The 22,136-nt window shown below is 39.2% G+C and overlaps 1 protein-coding gene across 1 annotated transcript in view; it reads left to right on the plus strand.

The window, feature by feature from the left end:
- Window positions 1-22,136, plus strand: part of ABLIM2 (actin binding LIM protein family member 2) — a 146,224-nt gene that overhangs the window by 59,172 nt on the left and 64,916 nt on the right. Inside the window, exons 4-6 of the mRNA XM_074148116.1 lie at window positions 6,554-6,669; window positions 11,486-11,612; window positions 13,742-13,835. Of these exons, the coding sequence (XP_074004217.1) occupies window positions 6,554-6,669; window positions 11,486-11,612; window positions 13,742-13,835 (337 nt within the window). The remainder of the gene's footprint in view (window positions 1-6,553; window positions 6,670-11,485; window positions 11,613-13,741; window positions 13,836-22,136) is intronic.

A 22,136-nucleotide genomic window follows, 5' to 3' on the forward strand; every position in this document is an offset into this window, starting at 1 on the left:
CTACCTTGCATTGACCAGTTTGCTCCTAAACAAATTTAAGTTTTAATTGCATGTTTGCTCTGCTGGCATAAAGATTGAGGGTTTGGCCCCTTCTTCTTACAGTGCTACTTACAGTCCAGGGAAATGATTTTCTGCTGTTGTGTTTCATGATGATAATGCCTAAAACTAGGAATTAGTAGAAAAATAACAACACAGATTAAGAAACGTCCATATTAACTGCTTACTCTGAATTCACAGTGAGTGAGTGGTCAATGTTATTCTTAGGGTTTCATTAACTGGAAGGGGCTGTGCCCTGCAGAGGGCTCACAAAGACATTTCCTCCAAAAGGTTCATGTCTCTGTAGAATTGAAATAGAAAGAGGGAGACAACTAAGGCTATCTGTATCACTAGAAGCTGAGTTTTATTAAAATTGTGCATGCAGCTCTTATATGGGTGTCAGAGACAGGACTGTACGGCTCCCAGGAGTATTTTATGCACGATGGCAAAGGGCAGGACGTGGTCTTTCAGAAAGCAATAGGTAACCATACCTGTGATAATACTTTTTAAAATGGAATTTTCAGGAGAGGTCTTAATGTGTTAATAAGTTATTTAGGTGTATTAATACATCTATGCAAACCATACATGCATAAGTTATATGGTCTGCATAAGGTTGTACTATACATAAACTCTATATTTGATTGTTACTGACATGCTATGTGTTCATAGGGTAGCAAAAATCTGGAGCTTGGTTTTAAAGGTTAATGTAATTGGTGAAGTTGGAGGTGCTGTTTATTCACCCAGCTGGAGGAATGTATACAATAGCTATCCCTTGAATTTTAGTGTTCTTTTAATTAAAGGTTGGAAAAATATAGCTCCTACTTAAGAGTCATATTGTCCTTCTCTCTTCATCATTTATATGTCACAAAAAGCTATATTTTTCCAACCTTTAATTAAAAGAATACTGAAATTCAAGGGATAACTGTTCTATACATTCCTGGGGGGATAAATTAGCATGTATGTTCCAGGTTAATAAACAAACAGGTACGTGTTTGCTTTACAGAATTTGGATATCTGAGTTCAGTATTTTGTCTGAATTTAGGAAGGTTTGTCTTGAAACAGCATATTGGCAGAAGCTGACTGTGTGCCATGCAGAAGTGAATAATGTGTGGAGAGGCAAAAGGCAGTTACATATTCTTCAAGAGGTTTTGTGCCAAATCCAGATGTAAAACTTCTCTCAGTTCATTCGTATTTCTGTTATCTTCAAGAAGGTAATTTGCTGTGGCCAGGCAGCTGAAGATAAAAATTCAGAAAACTGAAAACTTTTTTTTTTCTCTCCCAACAACAGGTTCATTCATTCAACATTCAACACTGCTGTTTCTAGGAAGAAGCTGAAGGCTTTTGTGTTTGTATGTCTTAAGAAATTAAGACAATACTGAAAATTAGATGTTAAAATTCAGTTTGTTGTAGAATGTAGCAATTATGTCAGATGCTTTTTCAATATACTAAACCTTTTTAATTGCTCACTTTTTTTAGTGCTGCTGAATTTTGAGAGTTTGGTTCCCACTTAAGCAGTACTGGTTACTTCGTAAAGCACCTCATAACACATGCTTCTTCATCTGGATGTTGGGGCCAAGGTTTTGAAATCAGACTGTGTGTTCTGCTTGGCATTTTGATTCTAAAACAAATAGATTTATCGATATATGGTGCTTCCTGAACAAAGGAGTCTTGCTGTCCTGCTATTCAGATTTACACCTGAAACATACCTATTGCCCTAGAGTCATGTAAGATGGAAGGGACCTGTGGAGATCCTGTGGTCCACCTCCTGGCTCAAAGCAAGTCCAGATTGAGCAGGCTGCTGAGGATGTTGTCTCATCACATTTTAAATACTTACAAGGATGGAGATCCCACAAACTTCTCCTGTTCCAGCATTTTCCTCGTCAAACCAGGACAAGCATGCTTATGGGAGTGGTTTTTTTCTTCTTATAGTGAATTGGTATTTCCCATGCCCCAGTTTGTGTCTGTTACCTCTTGTCCTTTCACTCTGTACCTCTGGCAAGAGCCTGGCTCCAACTTCATCTACATGTCATCAGGTAGTTTTAGGCAGCAGTAAGATCTCCCCTGAGCATTTTAGAGCTGAACAAGTCCATCTCCTTCAGCCACTGCTCATGAGTCCTGTGGTCCAGCTCTGGGCCTAGCCACCCCGACTGGTCTCCCTCCAGTAAATCTTGTCCTGAGGAGCCCAAAATGGTACACGCTGCTCCAGAAGCAGTCTGTCAAATGATGAACAGAGGGAAAGATGACTCCCTGGACCTGCTGACAACACTAATGCAGCCCAGTATGCAGTTGGCCGCCTTTGCTGCAGGGACACTCTGCTGACTCATGTTCAGCTTGGCTTCCATCAGGACCCCATGTCTTTTTATGCTTTCCAGCTGATTGACCCCCGAGTTGTACTGGTGCACGGGGTTATTCCTCCCTGGGTGCAGGACTTGGCATTTGCCCTTGTTAATATTCGTGAAGGCAGTAGATAGCAAGTAATGTCCACTTTGTCTCATCAGGTTTAACACCCTGTGTCAAATTCATCCCTATGGAGCAACTTTGAGAGATATGATTGTCCCAGGTAGAAATGAGAGCAGAATTTGATTCTGTAGGTCCTTAGGTTGCATTCTGACATTACACCTGGCCCAGTGTAACTGCAGGCTGTGACTGAAATGAATTGCTTTGCTCTGCCTACAGTCCTGACCATATGCTTCTGTTAATTTTCTTATATTAAATTTAGTTGACTGTTCAGCCACAGAATCAGATCAGCAACTTAAAGAACAGAAGGCCATCTGTCTGCTCTAAAAAAAATTGAATATTTTCTTTTGGCCCAGAAAGCTGGAATGTCTTGTCCACAGCTGCATAAGATGAGGCGTGGTGCAGAGATGGGTAAGACCAGAACCAGACCTTTCAGTATCAGCACAGATTTACCCTGGATTAGGCTGGTGGTGGTTTGGTGTTTTACAATATAAATTTGTTGGTCAGCTCCAGTCATTTCTGGGTTTACAAATATTGTAGGCAGGCGGATAAAGCAAAATTCATTGGGAAGTGAATCATAGAAGATGTATTAAACTCCTAAAGTCATTTCAGAGAGCTACTTTAAAGATGGTCTTAATTCTCATTCTAAAAATAGATTAGCCAACTGTGAAAATCACACTGAATATTTTTAAAAGGATAAGTAGCTAATTAAAACCCATATCTAGCAATGTTCAGTGGGTGACTGGTTGTGAGATGTCATTATATTCAAAGGCAGATACACTGCTCTTAACCTACAATGCTATTTATAGTCCTGCCCACAAGTTAAAGAGCTCAGAAACTGAAACCTCGTTAATTGACTGTTATCACCTTCTGTTGTGCTTTCACTCTTAGCAGCATTGAAATCCTCACATAGGGCTGTTTGTGAAAGGGAGAGGTCAAATGTTACAGAAATACTGGCAAATGTGCTGTGTATGGATTCTAGATTCCCAGTCAAGGAAATAGTGAAGCAAACACCAAGGCTTAATTACGAGTTTAGAAGACCAGTGAGGGAAGGCGACATTTGCCTGTGCCTTTGGGCAGACAACTTCCAAGGAAGATTTTTTATAGAGCAAGGTATCTTGCAGACGTAAAAAACTCAATAGAGACGTGAAACTGTTGCCCTCTCCCCTCTGAATGGAAGGGCACAGTGAATTGTTACTGAACTTTAAGAAAATAGACCAAATAAGGTACGTTTATGGGGTAGGAGAGCCTCCACACATGCTCACCCTGAAGGAGGCTCTGTGGCGTTCCATGGTGCCTGTGAGCTTTGGCATGATATGTGGGTGTCATCTACCTGGCTCTGTCTTTGTGCTGTAGGAGGTCAATTATCCTATTCCTCTCTAAGTTTTAACTGTATTTTCTTTTAGATTATTTAATTGCCTAATGTAGCTAAGCCAATTCAAAGTGAACGGTCCCTACTTCTACTTTACTTGGTGTATTGTTTCAGATGGGTTTCTGTGCTCAGCTGAATTTTTGTTAGGTAAATCATTGAGTCAAAAAATATATTAACTTTGCCTCTGGCTTCTGCTCCTAATATACTAGATAGAAGACTGCTCAGTAGTCACAGTACTTCTTCAGAGCAGTGAATTGTTCATGGCTTCCAGGACGTCACCATCTCCAGGATTATTAACGGTGCAAAGCATGCTGTTTTACTGAGACATCTTATGAGAGTCCAATTGGGTCATTAGCTGAGTTCCCAGTCTTGTTCTCCATAAAGAGTATGGCAAACCATACTTGATGGTGATATCCCACCCAGGGCACGCAGCTGTGCATAAGAATGAAAGATATTGGGGTAGTTGTACGGCAATGTAGTTGTGTGATTGTATCTGTGGAACAGGTTAGTGTTTTCATGAGGGTTTAATTCAAAATAGATTACCAGTGGCTGTAATAAATATATGGGTGTCTGTAAATCAAGATGAGATGTCTTCCTGAAAACACATAGGAGGTCAATTACAAGTTTTTGTCTCAGTTCTGGAACAACTGGAATTCCTTGGCTTGTGTCTTTCCAGTTCAATCAATAGTGCTTACTTCTAGACTTGATTTTGTAATATTGTATTAAAATGAAAGCATGATTAAATGGCATCTTTCACATTGGCAGTAGAAAACTAGGATAGCATTTAGATTATATCACTCCAATGTTAAGACAATTTTTGGTAATTAGTCATAAACTTTCATTATCTATATAGAAGTGGATCACATTTGGTAATTTTTATTCAAATGAACGTATGTTCACGTCCAGAGGTCCTTTCCAACCTCAACTCCAACTTCCGTGATGTTCATGAGACCCTTTTATTATTTCATATATTAGAAGTCTCCGTGACTTTAAGCAGTATAAAAATCCATTGCAAACAACAGTTATGACCTAAAAAGAACATTTTAGGTTTTTATACATAACACAGGAGCTTGCTGCTGCTGGATTGCTGCAAGATAGAAAAGATTTCCTGCTCACTGGAGCAGTGGGGCTCGATCACATCTTGTCTGTTATACTAGAGAGAGTGTTGTCATCTTCTGATCAGGTTATTGAGTACAATTCATGGTACAAAATCCTGTCTTGAACAGGTGGAAATTTAGGACTCCTGGATCTGTACTAACATGGCATTGGGCCTGTTTGTACCAGAATCACACATGGAACATTTAGTTGTTTCAAAGAGCAGGGCAATTTTAAAGGCTATTTCCATAAAATATTTTTCCTTAGCTTAACTTTAGGTAAGTAATAAGGTAGCAAGTATTTGGAGTATTAAGTCATTAGTGAAGGGGAAAAAAAAAAGCAGAATTCATTATCAGATCTCCAAAGATATAACAATATTTAAACTCCATATGTCCTCATAATTTTCAAAGTATTGCCTATGGACCAAAATGGATGACAGTGCTGAACACTTGTTTAACTGGTTTAAAATAGATTTTAGTAACATTATTTAGAAAAAAAAGACAGCATTGCTTTCGTTTTCTTTAAGTAATAAAAAAATTCTTTTTTAACGTAACACAAATGTAGAATAAGCCACTCTTGGGTGGTTTAGGGAGCAAAATAATGTTTATGCTTAACAGGAAGTATCTGTGCAGTCTTTGTAGTGAAGACAACCTTTCAATTGGCATGAATTTGATAGCGTTCTTGGGAAACGTCATGCAGAGTTTTAATGAAACGTTAATGAAATAATCTGATCAGATGGACTTCACCAGGCAGAAGGCTTGCATTATGTTTGTGCCCCACTTAAGCCATATTTTAATAGCTCGCTTGGGATTTAGTTGGACATGAGCTTTGGGTGGAGTGAAATGTGTTTTTAAATCCTCGCCATCCTTTGCTGCATTATGAAGTGATTTGTCCATCTGGTCCTCTTAGAGAAAAAAACTCAGTAGTTTCTGTGCCTGGACGAGAAAACTCACAGCGGAAAGCTTTTTGTTTTAAGGACATTGGTAAAAGGAAGGAATTAATTAAGTGTAAGGAGAACTGGTTTTGAGTACAGCAAGCAAGTAATGTAGACACTTTGGGTTTTATAAGAGGGATAGATTTTCTCCTGTGAGAGTTCACTGACATTTACTTTCTGAGCATATAGATTAAGAGGAGGACTTTGATATGATAAAAGTTGTGAGGAAAAGTGCTGGTTTTTTAATGTGTAAAAGTCATCACTCTCATGCAGCATTTTGACAACATAAAGGCAGCTGCTTTTGTCTATGCTTTCTCCCTGTAATGCCAGTTTTATTTTCATTCTGTAACTGATACTGTTAGTCATCAACTCTTGCTGATACTGCATTTCTTAAATACACAAGGATTTGGATTTGAGTGGTGTTTTGTATCTTTAGCTTATTATTTTTTCTAAGTAGCTGTAACATCTGTGTTTGCAATTGTCTGTTTGGTGTGTCCCTTCGATACTTTATCCTCCAAGTGGCTGGAAAATTGCGAATGAGAACTGGACAAGTAGATAAAAAGAAACCAGAACAATAATCAGTTCCTTTATGAGAAGATATCTAGCTTTGATAAAGGCCCGAGACTGTAACCTGTTTGCTTTTGTTTCCTCTGTTGTAGGCTGCCTTTCCCTGCGGGTGACCGGGTAACTTTTAATGGGAAGGAGTGCATCTGCCAGAAATGTTCCCTGCCCCCTTCCAGCAGCACTGGCTCTTTGCCCATACAGAACCTGCGAAGTAAGTAGGGGTTTCTGCTTTTTTCTGTTGGTACTTCTTAGTCTGCAGAGGTTTAAAGAACATGATTTTACACCGATACGTTTAACTGGAATTTTTGCCACTATGCTGCTTAAGAGGTGTCAAGATATACAAAGTAGTCTTGTGATAAAGGATATGACAGTTTTCTGAGAAGTCTGATAGTAAAAAGAAACACAAATGGTGCCATTATAGGGTTAACAGTACACAGAACCTCCCAGAACATTCAATTAAAACTGGAGTAAATCAAATTATTTGAAGAAAGGTGCAAAACGGATGTTAATATTTTTGAGGATTTAGTCCAACTCCACCTAAAGTAAAATCCAATGTGCTATTTAGTCATTTGTAAGTGTTCCAGGATTGCTTCAGAAAATATCAGTGACAGGACTGCATGGCTAAATACAACACAGGAAGGGTTAATGTATGCAGAGTGACCAGAGGGACATTTGCCTTGACCTCAATACTGTTGTGTACTATGACAAGATACAAACACTTCAGAAATGAAATGTGTTCTTTTGATAACAGTTTTTTTTGTAGCAGATCATAAAGTGGTGTTGTTGCTCTGAACTCTGTTCCTCTGCTGATTTGTGCATGAGGAGCTGCCACACTTTAAGATTCATCCACCTCCTGTATGTAATTAAACAGCAAAGACAGAGATATTTTAATGACTATCTTATCGCATCAAGCTGGATTTGGCATGGCTGAGGTAGGACTCCATAGAATGTTCTTCTTTGAATATCAGGAATTCAGTTCACTTCAGGGAGAAATTTCTCCTTTTTTTTTCTTTTTTCTTTGTTTTTCCCTACGTCTCTCTTTTTACAGAAGTTTTCACTTCTCCTTTCTCCAGTTTGTCAGCAAAAGCTGCTGTGTGAATGCAGTGAGAGACACTGTGCTGTTGGTAATGCTGTACTCTTTTGTGGAGGAGATGGCCCTCTCCTAGGTGCTTTCCCTTGTCACTTATTCCAGAGATGGATCATCCTCAGCCATCTTGGCTGGCTGCATTTGCAGATCCATACTTTAATGGCCTGTCATCTGTTTGTCTCCTTGTCATATGGGAAAAGTGGCTTTGACTTTAATGGAAATTATTTGCCTGCTTGAGTACTGACAGAACAACTTCATTTGATTAAAGGATTCTGTGTCACAGATAATGTACTTACATTCCCTTTCTTTGTACATACACGCACTCCATAGAGAATTTTTTCTTGCATTGCATTTGCCCAGCTCTCTGAGGTCGCTGCACCGAGCCTCCCCAGCGCACGGGTACCTGCAAACCTCAGCAGGTTTGCAAGCAAACCACTTCCCTCAAAGAGAAAGAGCACTGGAAGCATATCTTTGTGGCAGAACCTGACCTTGGAAAGCACAAGTTTAGCTTTTCCCTGAATAAAATCTCAAACAGATGCAAGTATTTAAATACAGGTCTGCTTTAAAACTCATTAGAAATGGAGGAAATCTTGCTTGTTACAGGTTTTAGTGGATACAGATAAGAGTCTTGGTTCAAACCTGGTTATCTGCCACACTGTAGACTGGACTTCTGAAATAATTTGATTTGTTCTTCACCTGAGACTTACAAACTCTGCTTCTCAAACGATGTAGTGATGGGGGTGAGCTGATAGATATCATGGCTTCTTAAAGGGCAGACTGAGGTCCATATCGATCTGCAAGTAAATTGTGCCATGATAGTGCCAGGATCCAAGATAAATATCTTCCTTACCTGTAGACAATGTCCATTCTTATCTCTTACTTACTCCATTTCCCCAGTGTCTTGCAGTGCTGCTGCAGGGCAGCATCTTTTGATTTCATGGTGACATGTAGCACCCAGCTGTCCCAGGAGCTGCAGAGCTCCTGGGCTTCTGGAAACTGGGTAGCAAGGTTATAGAGCTTTGATGGGTCAATGGGAAACATTTCAGCCACAAAGACATGGAGGTGTGTGCATGTATATATAGCAGGATATGTCAGAGCCTGACCAACGACAATATACAGAAAATTAACCAATTATCTAAAAAGATAAGAAAGAATTTGGGAAACATTTGAATTAACATGTGATATGTGGAAGAGCAATGTGTAATAACAGTTATTTTCCAAGCACTTACTAATCCTTAGGCTAGGACTAGTGTTTCAGAAATAAACAAGCAGCGTCAGAGACATTTTGGTTGAACTGGAAAATTGAAAGTCTGGAATGGCTGTCTGTAGCTGTGCTACAGATTACACAAAGCAATACATGGCGCTAGTGTCTCCTTGTTTTAACAACAGTCTTCTTGGAAAAGACCTTGATGTTTTAAACAATTCTTTTTATAAAAGAACAGTAGTGCACAAAAACACGTGACTTGAGGCAAGCTGAGTCAAGGAGCAAGTAGTATGTTGACCTGCTGCTACGTTGGCTTTGCTCTTGGCTCAGAACTGCCTGATACATACTATGTGTGTTATTCGACGGCCTATTTTTCTCTGACTTGAGCTTAATAATGCTCTCAGGACATCTCTTGGGACTCACTGAACTCCCAACATTACTGCCCCTTATGAACAGTCCTTCTATTTTCATCCTCCCAGTTTGGTTTTGACCTCTTTTACGCATTACCTTTGAAAGAAATGAAAAATGACAAATATTTGCTTTTTGCCCGAGTCCTTGAATTTTTTATTATTGTATAAATACCTAGGTACCTGTTTTGTTTCTCTTATAAAACGCTAGCTCTGGAAACCTCTTGTGGCAATGTTGAAAGACTACTCGGGGAAGAATATCAACATGTAGCTGCAAATTGATGTGTTCTGCAGAGTTATTAGTTGAAATTAGGTGAGTCACCAAAGGATGCTGCATCCAAGACAGGAAGACAAGGACATTGCATCAATAGGCACTGTTGGCATAGCAACCACAATATTTGTTTTTAATTATCTGGAACCTAACAGAGAAAACAGCAGTTAGGAATAAAAAAGTAGCTCTCAAAATGCTGCTTTTCTGCTCACCCAAGCTTAAACCAGATGAAAGGTGAATAACATCTGAGCACACGGTGTTGTATTAAGTTTGTGAAATAAACCCTCAAGCAGTGAGATTAAATTAGATTACCAGATGAACCCCTGGTGCAGGGGAGATCATCTGCAGCTGATGATCTCAAATATCTGATTGCAGTTAAAGAATAGATACTGCAGTATTTATTGTCTTGTGGGACTAAATCCAGGCACACACCCAAATGTTCTCTTTTATTAGCAAAACTCAAATGTTCTGATCTGTGGTGCACATGGTTTTGTGCTGGGCTTGTTTCCACATATTGGTGCTCTGCAGGGTGATGTTAGAGAGACATATTATTACTCCCTTAATCCATTCCAAATCCACTAAAGGAAAATAAGAACTATCCTTTATTGTTGTGCTCTAAGAAATTAAACATTTACAATTGCACTAACAGAGCGTCTCATTAGGGTCACGTAACCAACTAAATAGAATCTTAAATCAGAAAGTTTTTAAGAGGACTGCTTAAATCTTTTAATGACTTCCTATGTTTGAAGCTATTTCTTAATAACTAGATAAATCTTTTTTAATGCTTTTGTGTATCTTTCTCTTCCATGCAAGTCGTTGTGTGTTTTTTCTTTTCTGGCATCTCTAAGTGACTCTTCAAATGCCTTTCAGGTTTTGTCTTTTCTCTAGCAAATTCTTGGTATACATTAAGAATTCCTAAAAAAATACGTATTTTCACATAAGATGGAAGATTATAATCGTATGGAGGATTGGAAGGTTTACTGAGATATTGATACTAGAATAAGTTTATTACTGATGTTTATCCCTATTTTTTTGCATATTCTGACTATTTTAACATTTTGTAAGAAAATTATACAAAGATCGGAATGTGTAGAGAGTGAATGAGAGCTGGACCCTACGGAGTAATAGAGGATTCATTTAGGATACAGAGAGTGAGGTTCAAATCCCATGTCAGTGCAGCTTCCCTAAACAGAGCCCTCACTGGTGAACTGTTGGCGTGGAAGCTAAGAGTGGATTTGGCTTTTACCACCATAATCAAAAGTATCCATGATTTAAAAAAAAAATCCAAAAGCAACGAAATCCCCCAAAAGTCTTGTCCTTTCTTAATTACTTTTACTGAAGATTATAACTACTTCACTTGTAGCCTGTTTAATGAACATAGTCGAGTTTATGTTATCCAGTTGTGACATGTTTTGCATTTAATTTTCCTTTGAATGTTTTTGAGCTTTTTATAAGTGAATATCTATGAATTATAAGTAATAAATATATAGCTAGCCATCACTTCCACATGTTACAACGTCACTACTACTTAGGAATTTGTAATGCCTCTCAAGTATTGGTGTATTTTTCCTGGTTACAGGAGTTCACATCAGAATTTCAACTTAGTTTTTCCACAGATGCAAAAAGAATTTTGAACTATGAGTAAAGCTTTCAGACCCAGAAGCAAAGTCTAATACGAAGGTTCAGTTATTCATTTTAATTTCATGACTTTTAGGTCTTTTTTTATTAATTTTTTGGGCTGATTTGTGATGCTTGAAAACTTAATCAGCCAAACTTTGCATCTTTTAAACGCAGTATAAATGAATTAAAATAAAACCTAAGTCACTAGGAAGCCTGTTGTTAAGTTTTTTTTCTCTTAATGATTCATGTCTCTAGCAATGTTAGGACAATGCTAGGGCAGCAGCACTTGTCATCCATCAGTGAGCAGCCAGCAGCGAGCTTTACAGCCTGCACGAGCTGTTACTAGGACACCGATGGATCCTCGCACTGCAGTAACCAGTGTTGTTGCGTGACCATCTAAAGCATGTGATTCACTCATACCGGATTTCTCCCTTGCAGGTTGTGGGGGCTGTGGCTCAGAAATCAAAAATGGGCAGTCCTTGGTTGCCTTGGACAAACACTGGCATTTGGGCTGTTTTAAGTGCAATACATGTGGCAAGCTACTGAATGCAGAGTACATCAGCAAGTAAGTTGAGTGGAGGAGCATTTTCCCTTGCTTTCAGCATTCTTTTAGTACCAAATAATTAATTCAGTTTTGCATATCCTTTACTTCGTGTTTATCAGTATTTGGAGATATATAAAATATTAGAGATTATTACCTGAATTATTTTCTACATTGTATTAAACACAGAAAAATTCAAATTAAGAAAAGTAGAATTTGTCCATTTACCTGAAATGGGACTTGCCAGAGCTGTAGAAAGGCAATGGTGAAGTATGCCCTTAGTTATCTGTGTTTGACTTTGCTCTGTGCGATGCTGTAATGTGAACAAGCAGATACTATCCTTTCCATGTGTTTCACATAAGCAAAAATGTTCTCCAAAAGTTCATTAAGGAGGTACGTATCATGCTTTTGAGCTGCTCCAGAGCCTCATGCTGTCAGATTTGGACTGAATGCGATTACAGTGATGAGAGGCAGCACAAACACACACACAGACCAAGTCCCGTGTCAACACTCATATCAGTCCGGTGAGATACAGAGCTTTCACTGGCCAAAGCACCTGGGATTAATTTCTCCTTCAGAGAAGTGTGTTGATACGATGAAATTTTCCTGAACGGTTAAGTAATTCAGTCACCAGTGCCCAGAGATGATGGAGTTTCAGAGATGATGTCCCACTGACTTTCAACAGTTCTTTGGATTTAGATTAATACAAGTATACATTTAGTTTCACAGCTTGCACTGGAGGCTGAGAGAACAGTATTTAATAAAAGGGTGTTCTTAAATAAGGTTTTGCATTATCTCAAATGTTATGCTACTCTGCTTTTTTTTGCTTGTTATTTAGTAATAAAGATCCCATAAATTATAAAGATATAGTTATTGTGAAATCCTCTTTAAAAAAAAAAAAGCTAAAAGCCAAAGAAAATAACTCAAGAGAAGAAACATCCCTGCTTTGATTAATTCAATTAATTATTGTGATAACTTCTAGGTTAGTGTCTAAGCAATCCAACTTGTATCCTATAAAATTAATGTTTAAGTTTCTCCAGGGAAATGTCCAATAAAATTATGCCTCTGCTAATAAATCTGTCTGATCATGGGCTGTTTTAGCGTAGCACACTATGTTAACTATGTTAAATATGGACCACAAAAGTCATCAGAGGTCTGGAGCACCTCTCCTATGAGGACAGGCTGAGAGAGCTGGGGTTGTTCAGCCTGGAGAAGAGAAGGTTCTGGGGAGACCTTATTGTGGCTTTTCAGTACTTAATGGGGGCCTACAAGAAAGATGGGGACAGAGCCTGTTGCACTAGGACAAGGGGTAATGGCTTTAAACTAAAAGAGGGTAGGTTTAGACTAGATACAAGAAAAGCATTTTTTACAATGAGGGTGGTGAAACACTGGCCCAGGTTGCCCAGAGAGGTGGCAGATGCCCCATCCCTGGAAACACTCAAGGTCAGGTTGGCCGGGGCTCTGAGGAGCCTGAGCTAGTTGAAGATGTCCCTGCTTATTGCAGGGGGGTTGGACTAGATGACCTTTAAAGGTCCCTTCCAACCCAAATTATTCTGTGATTCTTCTAGGAGAAGAGCCTTCATTTTCTTCCAGACTACTTTATTTTCATTCATCGGTGTAGTGGTCTAAATGTAAAATTTGTTAATCTATGACTGTCTTTAAGCAAGTCCAGTCAAGAATGTCAGTAGACTTAAGTGTTAATCAAAACTTGGTTTACAGTATAGAGAGTCAGTTGAGAAATTACTCTGAAGTCTAAGCTAAGTACAATTAGATGATAAATAGAGAGTGAAAGAGTAATACGTAGAAATAAGTACTTTTTTTTCCAGAGTGTGAAACAGGTGGAAGAATTTAATGAGTAACACTATCAAAGCAAATCGTATGAGACTCTCAGAGACTTGAGTGTTGTGACTGGGTGAGAGGCAACGGCTGAATTCAGCAGCAAAGCAGACAACTGGGATCGTGGTAGACTCTGAAGGGCCAGAATAGTTCATTAACTATTCAATTCTTTGCAAAATTAATGAGTGCGAGTATTTAGGAGGGGGGAAAGTCCATAAACACCCTGTGAAGTGTTAAAGTATTAAAAAATTTTAGCTGTAAAATGTCCCAGTAAATCTGTTAGCCTACCTAAAGCAATCTCTGGTTTACTTCTCTAGGGATGGTATTCCATACTGCGAAACGGACTATCACGCGAAGTTTGGTATCAGATGTGACAATTGTGAAAAGTATATCACGGGAAGAGTGCTTGAGGTAAGGAGAACCTGTCATTCAAAACACATCTCAAAGTGTAAAAAGAGACTTGCTCTTTTGGTTCTAGTCATATTCCCACAAGTGGGTCTTAATGCAGCAGTTTAATGTCACTTTTGTGAAATACTAGGAACTTTTTCGATAATTCTTTTCTGTTTCTCTCTTGATGGTTTAATAATACACATACTCCCTAAATGGATATTTGCGGTACTGGAGTACCTTCAGATAGCAAAAGTAATAAGTCAATGTGTTATCAGGCACATTTTAATATTTCTGCTAAATTCCTTTGTAAATTCTGCTCTTTGATTCTGCTTTACATTCACCAGATTTAGAGTGAAGCTGCTGAAAAACTAAGATGAATCCTTTGAAATGTATTTTTTCACTCAGAAATGAGCTAAGTTGAAGGTTTTATTTGAGTTTGCTGGTTTAGTGTAGGTGAATGTTTATACTTTATCATAAAGAGATTTCCACATAACTGACCCAGGGTCAGAAATAGTTATATTCCTTTGATATAAATAGAACTTATCCTTGGATCTAAGTGTATGGTTATCAAATCAATTATATCATTTATCCACTTATTCTTTCTGCCCTTTTTCTGTATCTTGCGAAGCCTTAGCGGTACTGGAGTTAGAAAGAGGTTTTCCAGGTTGCTCCGTTCACTCCTTTCTCTTCATCAGTTAAGAAAGCCTGGAGGGAGTGGTACAACTTGACTGTCCAAATGGTGAACAATTATAGCTATGGAAGGGACTGAGAAGCAAATGGAAGGAAACAATGACTCCCTGCTAGATGGCATGGTATGGTGTTAGGGTAAGGCATCGGAGGCTTTTCCACTATCACATATTTTTACAGACATCTCAGAAAACAGACTTCTAATAAGGGATTTGAAAGAGTATAAAGACAGCATTCTCACTATTTGCAGATGTCTCAAGTGAGAGAGGGAAAAAAGCAGATAATATTAAGAAAACTTCAAAAGTATAAGAGGTGACCAATGGAAGCTGCTACATGTTTTCAGAGATGGCGGCCTTTAACACTGAATGAAAGGTAGTAAGAGGGGCTGGGCTTTGGAGGTGAAGCTAATTAATTTATATTTGATGTGATAAAGAAGAAGGAGGTGAATGCAAAGAGTGTAATGGTAAAAGCTGGAGCAAATTTGGTGTGCGCTTACCCGTAGCAGGTTACAGGGAGCGATTAATACTAAGACAGGAGAAGAATAGAAACTCCAATTTCTCTACTGACTCTTTGCTTCACAATATTGTGTTTTTCTGTCCTAGTTCTTGCCTTGAAATGTCTGTACAAAAATACTCCTTTTATTTGGTAATATTTTATCTGCAGGATGGTTAAACAACAGCATGTGGTGTGATGTGATTAAGAGCTGGGTTCTTACTGTCTCTGTGGATGATGAAAAGGAAAAATAAAAGTTAAAAAGATTTGCATAGTAACAGTGCTGAGTTGGATTTGTGGGACGTGTGGCTGTATCTCTTCTAACTGCTTGGTGAGAGCATACTAAGCAGGATGAAAGGTCCTTGTTTTTTGTTATAGATGGACCAATAACAAACTTCATAAAAATTAATTCTTTAAAGCTATTGTAGGAGTTTTACCATGACTGATACATCTGTCATTGTAGTTCTAGGTGATGTTTTTGGTTAGCGCATGTGTGCCCTCCTCCTCTCCCTTCCCTAACGTGGCTCTGATGAGAGAGCTGTAGTACTGATTCTCTTCTTACTTGGATACTGGTGCAGGCTGGGAGTGACTTTGATTGAAGTCTGTGGCATTTAACTGTGGAAAAAATACTGATGCAACATTCTGAAACCTTTTTTTTTTAAAAAAAAAAAAAAAAAAAAAACCTTAAAAAAAATGAGGAGAAAGGACTTTTGCAATCTATAAAAGCACAGCAGACTCAGATAATATCACTGTCAAATAAAAAAGATAGGATGAAATTAGTGTGAAGCAGGCAATAGATTTGAACAGGTACAATGTTATTTAATGACTGGAGGCTTATTACAACAACCTGGAAACTTTATGATCTATACCCTTCTTTCCATAGGATTGTATAAAAACATGTTGTTGCTTTGTGTGCAACAAAACTAATGAAGCTTGAATATGGGTGAATGTCCAATGTCCTAGCATTCTGCTGTCACAATAGGTCCTGTTTCTTATGACATCTCCCAAAATACCTGCTCCCATCCCCTCTGTTTCCCCATGAAGTATTTCAAGATCTTTCTTTACATTTCCACTGCCTGTTTAAGTGATCAAGAGTCGGCACACAGTGGGAGGCTACTTCCATGGTGATCAGCCTGTGATTTCCATGAGCCTTTGGACCTCTGTAAGGGATCACCTTAAATGGCTGTTGAGTTTCAGTGTTGATGGTGCAGAGCAGTCAGATGAGGAGGTAGGACGTACACCTCATTTCATTAGGAAGCTAGACTAAAAGCTATGACCTAAGCAAACAGATTTGAAAGAACACAGAGACCATATCCGTAGCTAACATGGTTAAGTCATTTGTTGTTCGTCTGCAGCAGGCGGACTTTTTTGAAAGGCTGGGAATTGGGGCTGATCTCTTCTGTCTCTCTGGGATCAAATCTGGGGCGTGTGTCACCGGCCAGCTTGCTGGTACATTTGTATATCTCCTGATCAGGAAGACAGAAAAAAGAAAAAGTAACCATGGCTGGTTTTTATTGTAGGATGTAATTTTTGTGGAATTATCTGGAATCCTGAACATTTTTCCAAACTTCAGTATTTCTCTTTACCATTTGAATATAATCTGGAGATACACTGAAATAATAGGGGCAAAATGCTATTAAAGTGGGGGAAAATCTTGATACCGATACTTATTAGGCAGAAGAGTAGTTTCCCAAGGGAGCTGCTGGAAGCTATCACTTAGGTTGTATTAAAACAAGATTGGACAAGGCACTGGAAAATCTACGTTAGGGAACAGTACTGCAATGACAGAGGGAGGGACTATATGACCTAATAGGATTTTTTCCATCTCTGATTTCTCTGATAATGTCAGGAGGACAGCTGCTTCCACAATTATTCTGTGCCCAAATTTTATAATATTGTCTCCTTTTCCAACACTTGTTCATTTTAAGTGTTTATTCAGCAGAGGAGGAAGGGAGAGTCAACTGGTGTGAGTTACTGATAACTTACAAAAATACAGCTGTTTTTGTAGGTTGCCAGCCAAATACAATGATGATTTAGTTACTTAAATTCTTCCTTCAGCCCATTTTCTGATTCATTCCATGTAGTAAATGGGCTTAAACACAGGATAGTTCTGTTTTTAATTCCTTTCTTGTTTCTTTCTTCCACTCCAGTCCACCTTGGCTTGCCCCCAATCTCCCAGGGAACTTCTACTGGAAAAGCTACAAAAGGAGCTGAGGAGCTAATTTACGGACACCATAAATTCTTCTATTGCTTTTAAAGGCAACAGTTTTGCTGTTCTTTTTACAAAAACCTTGCCCACCAGTGTTTTTATGGGCGTTTGCTTTGCTCGTGAAGGATACAGAGCCCTGTTTAATGCAACATCTGTCCTCCCCTAGAAAATGCGATGTTTTATCCCTGACCATATATATTGATAAACCTACCACCTTAAATGGGGAGCAGGAGGTGACTGGAGTTCACTTTATGGTTTCTTAAAATGCAGTAAGACTGAAAACCTTTAGGGAGAAAAAAGGTTTATTTTAGTGCTTATGCTATGGTTTTGTTCCCAGTCCAGCAATAGCTAAAATCATGCAATAATACAGAAAATAAACACATTTTAAAATAACAAGCTGTTGATTTTTATAGCCAGCCATTTCCCTTTTGTCATGTTGCAATCTATTTCTCTGCATTTGGCAATAAAAATATTTTTTCTCTCTTTTCCTATCACAAGCAGTTATTTATTAATTAAAATCACTAGTTGTGCTAATAAGCATATCATAAAAATAGGCAAAATAAGTTTAATTGCCTTTTTTTCTAAAAATATACTGTATTTTGCATGCTAATTCAGAGCCTGATAAAAACCCCTTTCGATCAAGAAAACATTTTCCGTTTGTTTCATGATCTTTAATCAGTCTCGTAGCTGTGTTTTGCTCGGAGGAGGCAGAGGAGGGTTGCCTGCCTCTCAGTCCTTCCCACATAAGAAGCCGTGCAGAGGCTTGGAAGGCTGTTGAGGTGCACGGAGGAGCTGTCTGACACCCAGTGACGGCTCCTGGTCCCCTCCTGGGGAACATGCCTGGGTTTCCTTAACATCTGATATTTAGAAACTCAATTCCAGCAAACTCTCTATTTGTAAGGGGCACTGTATAGTTATTAATTCTTCTGATACAGATCTTCTCCCATTAGTTGATGAGATCTACAGAGAATTCATGGAGAATAGTCTTAGTTCCTCCCAACTTTTGTTTTGCAAAACTGAATGAGCCAAATTCTCCTCTGGTCATGAGGTCAGCTCCAGGCTCTTCTGGGGATGCTGGTGGACCATCACTCTGCCTATTCCCAGCTGGAACCACCTTCTCTCATCATGGGGGAGCATAGTACTCCAGATGACGCCTCACCACTACCTTGTGCAGTGATAGTAACCTCTTCCACTGTTTCAAAAGATAGTACTTTCCCTGGTATATCTCACACTGAGTGTGGTTTTTTTCTGTGGTTTCATTAACACTGACAGCCTGTAGTGAGATATGACTTGGCGGGGGTTCTCTTCATCTGCTGTTTCAGCTAATGATGTTGTTAGAGGAAGGCTAGGTTGTTAGAGGAAGCCTTCATATACAAAGATAACTTCCTGGGGATGTTTTAATGGCAAATGTGGCATAGGCTGTGAGGGACGGTGTGATTGCTTGGATAGGCAACTGCAGCCCAGCAATGGTCAGGGTTAGTTGGCTCTTAGCAGGCCTCCGTGACCAGCTGTACTGGTGGCTGATGAACTAACTGGATCTCTGCCCCTACTAGCTGGTGTCTTGAATTTCATGTGAATAAAAGTTGACAGTGTAGCACATTGGAAGTTATGCTTCTGGAGAGGTCTCTTGGGGCTTATTTACATGCAACTCAACTGCTGCTGTAAGCGCTGAGGGGTATTGACTAGACTTCTGTCTACAACTGTCCCGTGATTTACAGCTTCATGGTTGTGGTGTAAATGTGTCCTACAAATACTAGTGAAAATAGCTGTATCACTTATTAAACATGAAGATGGGTCCAGCTGCTGCATCTGACATCCTAACATGGCAGTGTGGCACTCAGTATATGTAGGGGAAGAAAGGATTAATGTTCTTCTGGTTTACATTGTCTAGAAAAGCATAATCAGTTGGGTTTTTTAAATCTATTAATCATAACCGTATGTTACTTTAAGGGAACAAATGCAGTAGGCACTAGACAGGAATGAGACTAGAAATGTCAATTGCTTATATGTCAATTAAATGCCACTTATACATCATTGACTTATTAATTAAACATGAATTATATTTTTTTTGGTAGTTTGTTTTGTGGTTTGCCCTAGGGTTGAGCTGCTTTTGTTTCCAGCCCCATCTACTTTGTAAAACAATTGCCTTTCCCTTTGCAAAACTCTTGGTATAGCAGAGAGACGAGACTAATTCTTTACACAGGGTGTACAGATTTCTGCCTGCAGTGTGGAAGAATGGTTCATTCTGAAATGTCTGTTTCCCTGCTGTTTCGCTAACAACAAAACCTAGTGATGTGTGAAAGGTACTTGAGCAGCTTATAATATAGGCATTAATACTGAAACATGCAATAAAACCAGCTCTGTCTATATGAAGGAAGGGTTTCCAGTAGCATGGGGAGCCTTGCGAAGGCTGTCGGAGCAGCGAAAGGATCCAACTGTCAGTATTAATCTTCAATTAGAAACTGCTCTCTACGCCAGTTTTCTCCCATCGCAAGAGAAGAAGGAAAACTGTTGGAAAAGATACATCTAAATAAATCAGCATTAGCTCTTGCGAAAGGAAACCGTCTAAGGTAGGAAGCATTAACTAGCACTTTCAATGTTTAGTGTTTGCAGAGATGCAGGGTGTTTTGCAGCTTGAGAACAGTCTCTGTTTTGGTGCCACTTACATTCGTCTGGGGCTGCTGCTTTGCAAAGGCAGGTTAATCATCAGTGCATAGTATCTGAACTTGGCTGGGTAAGTGTTAATTCACAGTTGACTTAGACTTTCTGCTTTAAAACAGACATCATTAAAAATGCTATCAACAAGCATTAAATAACAATGCAAATATTTTTGACCTTAGCTTTCAGCCTTCTCTCTAGTCCAATTGTATTGTTTTAGATAAATTCACCTTATCTTTCTCCCACCCTCATCCTTTCCCTTTTTCAACCACCTCTTCTTTCCAGAAAGAGATACAGAGCTACACCTATCCGTATTTATTATCTGAACTGTTAAAAATTCACAGTTGTTGAAACATGTCAGGAAAACCCAGTACATATTTAAATGCATTGTTTGCATAGTTTTTACCCTGTAAATCAGTTATTAGGTTTATTGGGGAAGAGCATGGAGTAGTATTTGGTGATAGCTTAAGCTATAGAGCTTACATTTTTACCAAAGTAAAGGGTTCTGCAAACTTTTTCTGAATAACTCAGAATAGAAGTTCAGAATTTGAGGGAAACTGGTTGATAAAGAAGAAAGAATGACTGTTGCAGGTTTTGTGTTTTGTTTTTTTTTTTTTCCAGTTGCTTGCTTGCTTTTTGTGGAATATTTCTCTCATATGTATGGAAGAAGTCCCCGGTAGTGCTGCTGTGCGTTGGTGCCTGTGTGGGTTTGTATATGTTAGTGTTAGTGCATAGTCTGACCTCTCGAGCCTGGCAGACAGGTGAATGGTGTCCACTGCCTTTTCTCATTACACAAAAATGTATTACCAGTTAACTATCCTAAGCTATCTTAACTGATTAATTAAAGCATCAAAGCAGTGATTCCAGTAGTCACCTCGATACTGTCTGAGCCTTAGACACAAACAGCATATATGTGCCAGTTACAATGCTTTTCTAAGCAATGTGTTGCTGTAGTGATGCATTGTTATCTAGTACTATTTGCCAGCATTTGAATATTTTGACAGTGTGAAACATTGCACTTTTGGGATGTTTTTGGTTCCTCATCCTATTACTTTGCATAATTTCTTTCATTTCTGGTGGGTCGTCTGACTCAAGCCTGGGGCACGCTGCGGTCGTCCAGACTGCTGCTCCGCAGTGCCCTTATACCTACCCGTCATCCAGCCACCGGCACAAGCGCCTCCCTCTAGCTCTCTCCCGTAACCATGACAGTGGTGCGGCAGTAAGTGCACTTAGTGACAACTGGTTTTGTTGATAAAGTATCTCCAGGATGCTCAGTGGCACCATGTGACAACGGTTCGGTGTATCTGCTAATAGCAAGAAAGCAGCCTATGTGATTCATTTCTTGTGTCTTTAAGATTTTTTTTTTTCATCCTGCCAATATGCAGCGGGTTTTGTGCTTCTTCAAATTTCTTTCCCTCCCAAAGAGCTTCTGAATGGTACCTTGAACTGGAAATGTGTGGATGAATCTGAAAGTAGTAACGTCCTACTTACAGGAAGTACTATTAATGTCAGTTCTGCATATGACAGCAGATTTCCAGTCCCAGCTAAATTTCGGGGTCCAGAATATCAGCCCTTATTTAGGCGCAGAATGAGAGATGGTTTCTGTCCTCAAATGTTTGCAGCCTGGATCACCACGGCCAGCATGAAAAGAGCTGGCTTCATCTGATATATCGTGCTGCCTCCCCAGGGCTGTTCAGCGTTGGTTGCAGCTTCATCTTCCCATCTGAAATGGGTGGGCTAAATACACCCCTGCCAAGTTGAAAAGGAAGGGGAATGTGTCTGCAAGTAATCTTTCTCCTTCTTTTCCTCTCTGCTATCAAGGGATGGCAGAAGTGAGAGCCAGCTGCAGCTTGTCTTGGCCCGTAAGTGGGTTTTAAGGAGTGGGAGAGGAAAGTGGATAAGAAACGAAGGAGGTTGTTGAGCGAATGGAAAACAGAAGCCTCTTCCAATCTCAGTGGGTGGCAAGAAAAATTTGCAAAGCTGAGATGAAAAAGACAAAAGGGGCAGATCGCTCATTGCATAACAATAGCAACTGAGTGCAAAATCAGTGATTTTGGGCATGAAAGACGATTTTGGTTTACAAGATCGTGTACCAAAGTCTGTAGAAAAAATGCACTATTGACCTTTTCCAGCTTTTGCCTGGCTGTGACAGGGCTGAATTTGCTCCTGAGTCAGAACTTGTTTGCAGATGTCACAGAAGGAGAGTACATTTATGATAATGCTGATTTTAGTCTTTCTTAATTATTCCCTTTAGGGTTTTTGAATTTTTTTTTTTT

This window comes from Numenius arquata, chromosome 5 (assembly GCF_964106895.1).
Source record: "Numenius arquata chromosome 5, bNumArq3.hap1.1, whole genome shotgun sequence".
NCBI classification, from domain to species: Eukaryota; Metazoa; Chordata; class Aves; order Charadriiformes; family Scolopacidae; genus Numenius; species Numenius arquata.